Source organism: Myotis davidii, unplaced genomic scaffold, assembly GCF_000327345.1.
Source record: "Myotis davidii unplaced genomic scaffold, ASM32734v1 scaffold334, whole genome shotgun sequence".
Taxonomy (NCBI): domain Eukaryota; kingdom Metazoa; phylum Chordata; class Mammalia; order Chiroptera; family Vespertilionidae; genus Myotis; species Myotis davidii.
The window spans coordinates 95728-100187 of record NW_006285797.1 but is presented as its reverse complement, the minus strand read 5'-3'; the positions used below and the strand labels follow the sequence as shown (position 1 = coordinate 100187).

General features: G+C 32.4%; 1 protein-coding gene across 7 annotated transcripts in view; it reads left to right on the top strand.

Moving 5' to 3' along the window:
• Positions 1-915: 915 nt before the first annotated feature.
• PHF3 (PHD finger protein 3) overlaps positions 916-4460 on the top strand; it is an 80449-nt gene continuing 76904 nt past the window's right edge. For 3 of the 7 annotated variants that reach the window (XM_015559480.1, XM_015559481.1, XM_015559482.1), the window contains exon 1: positions 917-1222. In XM_015559480.1, coding sequence (XP_015414966.1) covers positions 928-1222 — 295 coding nt within the window. In that variant the 5' untranslated portion in view covers positions 917-927. Of the gene's footprint in view, positions 1223-3130; positions 3205-4460 lie in introns of all 7 variants that reach the window. The other 4 variants (XM_006756837.2, XM_006756836.2, XM_015559478.1 and 1 more) reach the window with 3 other exon arrangements.

Sequence of the window (4460 nt, the reverse complement as noted above, 5' to 3'; positions counted from 1 at the left end):
ATTTGGCTAATCTAAAAAACCTTGGAATCTTGCTTAATTAGTGGAATTTTCTAGCTAACTGAATATTACTAGATTTTTGTTGACTCCCCTGCCCCCTAGAGTACATCACTTCAGTTTTCTCTGAAACCAATATTGAAAATAATTCAGCTTTTTATAATTGAGGCTCCTCTAGAGTATAAGAGGACTTTTACTGAGTGATATCTAGGAGGGTGCATTTCAAATAGGAGACTAGTTTGATATGTGTATGAGCTGCACATAACTCACAAATAAATTTAAGTCTCTGATACGTTGTTGTCTTGTTTATCTCATTGTATCCTAAAAGGGTTCCCCCGTCAGTGTGTGTATGTGCACATCTGTTCCTGAATGTGTGTAGTTTTTTGAGTTTTGACTTGTTGGTTTTAGTTTAATAGTTTCTTTCTACCTTCCCCACTCCCCCCACCAGAAATCTTTTTCTCTCTATATTATCGTTCTTTAAATGCTTTGTAAATAAAACAAGGCTATTTTACAGTTTTAATATGTATGGGACAATAAATTATTTGACTTTAGCTCTTTTATATGGAGTTACTGTAAAACCAATGTCTGATTCTTAATTTATGGAAAGATTATGGTTGAAAACATGATTTTTATGGTTTACACCTTGTAGTTCTTTCAAATGTGTGAAATTAATGGAGTATGTACATAGTGTTGTTTTTTTTTTTTCTTTTCTAAAAGTGAGTAAACATTTAATAGGGTTTCTGGTACAATGATATTCTACATGCATGATGAAGAAACATTTAGTAACGATTCGTTCTACATATCCAAATGTATATTGGAAACAGTGAGGATTTTTTTTTTAAACAATTCAATTCAATTCAAGTGTGTTCTTAGACTCAGAACTATTAAAATAATTTGGTTTTAGGTGATTATCAATTGGTAGCTTTATTTCTTATGGTATTTTTTTTGTCTTTCTATAGGGTTGAAAGACACACAGAAGTCTTCATGGATATAGTTGATACATTTAATCATTTAATTCCTACTGAACACTTAGATGATGCCCTATTTCTAGGATCCAACCTGGAGAATGAAGTCTGTGAGGATTTTAGTACAAGTCAAAATGTCTTAGAGGACTCGCTGAAGAACATGCTCAGCGATAAGGATCCTATGCTAGGATCTGCAAGTAACCAGTTCTGTTTGCCTGTTTTGGATAGCAATGATCCCAATTTCCAGATGCCTTGTTCAACAGGTAATTCTTAACTTTTTTTTTTTTTTTTTTTTTTAGTCTGCAATTTAAAATAAAAAGAATTTTTAGCAGCATTTTTTTTTCCTTTTTCTTTTTTTGATGAGGGCAGTGAATTTAGGGTTCTTTCCTTTGAATTTAGATATTCTAGGCATCAGAATTAGAATTTAAACTAAATTTCCTTCTAAGGAGTGTGGAGTTATTTTCGAGGATATTATGGATATAGATAGGACAATCATATAATTTTATCATCCTAAGTGGGACACTGAGAATTACAGGGGATGCTGTTAATAATTATTTCATGACAACAGGTGTAATTAGGACTTTGCCTAGCAAATTGGGACATGACCCTAGGCTTGCTGGAGTCAAGGGGAACAGCTGAATTAGACCTTTCTGTTGCCCTTTCCAGCCTTTCAAGTTTAATATTGTGTGCTCCTATCAGATCTTTTGATATTTTTACAAGTACCTCAGAACCAGAGAAAGAACTCTAGACCTGTGCTATCTAACATAGTAACTGCTAGCCACATTTAACTATTAATCACTTGAAATGACTCTGGTCCTAATTGAGATGTGCTGTTAAATGCATACCATATTTTTAAAAACTCAATATGAAAAAGAAGAATGTAAAATGTTTCATCAAGAATTTTTAATGTTGAGGTGATATTTTGAATAATTTTTGTTAAATAAGATTTTAAAATTCATTTCACCTTTAAAATATATATATTTTTAATAATAAAGTTTTAAATATATATTTTTTTATTTCAGAGAGAAAGGGAGCGACTGCCTCCTACACATCTCCCACTGGAGATAAAGCCCACAACCGGGCCTGTGGGACAAACCATGACCTGGTTCATAGGTCAACGCTCAACTACTGAGCCATGCCAGTGGGTTCACCTTATTTTAAAATTTTATTTTTGTTTTTAAAGTGGTTACTTGAAAATTTAAAATTAAATATGTGGCTTACATTACATTTCTGTTGGCCAGCACTGCTCTAGGATCTCTATGTAGTTGAAGTCAATGAAAGATTGAGGAAAGTAACTTTCTGTAGGGCTAAACTAATTCTCAATAAGAAATTATTTTGGAGCTAATATTAATATGTGGAAAAATATATAGATTTTCTTACATAGTGCAAAGAGAATATTACAACAAACTTTGGTGCAATTAACCTATCCTTTAAGCTAGAATTAGATAAGGGAAATCAGCTTCAGATGGAGAAGTTAGGCTTTCCCTTCACTGTTCCCTAGAGTAGTTCAGAGGTTTAGGTTGTGTTGGTCTATTTTTCAGTGACTCTAGACTTCCTCTGCATTACAGTTTTTCAGTATATTTTTTCATTTTCTTTTAACTTTTTCTACTTAATATAATAATACTTAAAGTTTTGGATTAGGTGGCCTGCTATTTATCCAAAAATTTATCAGATAACTCTGCCTAAAGACCTCGACATTTTGGCTAACTAGGAATCTTTTCATTCTAACTACTGTATCTTTTGAATTGCTTGCTAATGATGTATCTCTGAATTATATACATTGTTTGTGTTATTGCATAGGCTTACATTGTTTTGTTGTATTCTAAATGTTTTAAAGCTGTAATAATTTTGTTTTATGTATATGCATTGTTCAAGTTTTTTACTTTGGTTCCTGTGTCAGTACAGTATATTGAATTATCTTTATTGTCAAGCATTTTTGACAATGTTTGATTGTATGTACAAAATTTCAGTTTAGTCCAAATTAAAGTAAAAACATTTATTAAATACTTCAGTGCTTGTTACTGGGAATGCAGTAACCCACAAGGATGCTATACTAGGCCTTGAATTGGCAACTATAACATCCCGTAGACTTATTTACTTAAGAATTCCAGCCCTTTAGTAATACTGGTATTCCTACATGCAATCCTTTTTTTTTTTTCCTTTTTCTTCAGTTTTGGTGAACATTTTCTTTTGCTTATAGAATACTTTGAACATCTTTATTCACATGCTTAAACTTTTTTTTGAGGTATGATTATTATTTGTGATTTTATTATTTTGTAAACTTTAACTTTTTATTTGAGTTTTAAGTAAAATTATTTAAATATTTTATTTTAAATTTGTTTGATACAATTATTTATTTTGGTTCCGAACAGACTGTTTCTATTAATATGCGTGTAGTACGTGTTTTTAAGATATACAAGGGAATATGTGGGGGGAAACTTAAGGTAAAGCTTTTCTGTCTAGAATTATTTAGATTTCATTGTGCCATTAGGCAGGGGATTTATCTTAATTGCTTCAAAATTTGTGTTGCCCATTGGGATATTTGGTTCAGTGAAAGGCTTATATATTTTCTAATGATAGCAAAGTGGAATACATGAAAAAGTTTTTCTTTTAAAATCTGTTTTGAAATAATAGATTTAAGAGCATTGCAAAGAAGAAATTTTATTGTAAATTATTTACTGAAAACCCAATGTGGGCAACTTGTACAATTTTCGGATAGTCAGAAACTACTTCAATTTTTGCCGTATGACACAGTTCTTACCTATATGTTTGTATTTGGATCTATAGGTTTTTACTAATTGTCTTAACTGAAGCTTATCAGGGAAATGACCCTATCGGTATTTCTCAGGCCAACAAAAGCTACAGATTATGGTTATTTGGTAACATTGGTTTTGGTAGTGCTAAACTATTATATCTTGTTCTCTATGCTGAACCAGGTTGGTTTGCTGTAATTGTTAAAGGTCAGTATTTTGGTTGGCATAGTTGAGTGGTTTGCATTATATTTAAGCTGTCTCCAAAAATCATAGAAGGCGCTTTAAAGTTTAAAAATAGGAAAGAAAAAGGGAAGATTATGTCTAGTGTTCTGTCATATGCACAAAAGTTAGGATACTAATTGTTAAACTCTCCAAAGCAGCGGTCACCAACCGGTGGTCCGTGGACCACATCCGAAAGGTTGGCTATTGCTGCTGTAAAGTGTTTTTTTTAACTACAGTGTTTGCATATGGTTTTTATTTTATTGGAGTGATGCTGGTTAACCAAATTATACAGGTTTCAGGTGCCCAATTCCACATCACATCATCTGTACGCTGTATTGTGTGCTCATCACCCCAAGTCAGGTCTTCTTCCATCACCATTTATCCCCCCCTATCCCTCCTGTCACCACACTGTTAAATGTGGTATTTTTTTGGATTTGCCCAGTAATACATTTTAAACCCCCCCCCCAAGAATAGTCAGTCCATTCCCTTTCTATGTCCCTGATGCTATTATAATCACCACGTCATT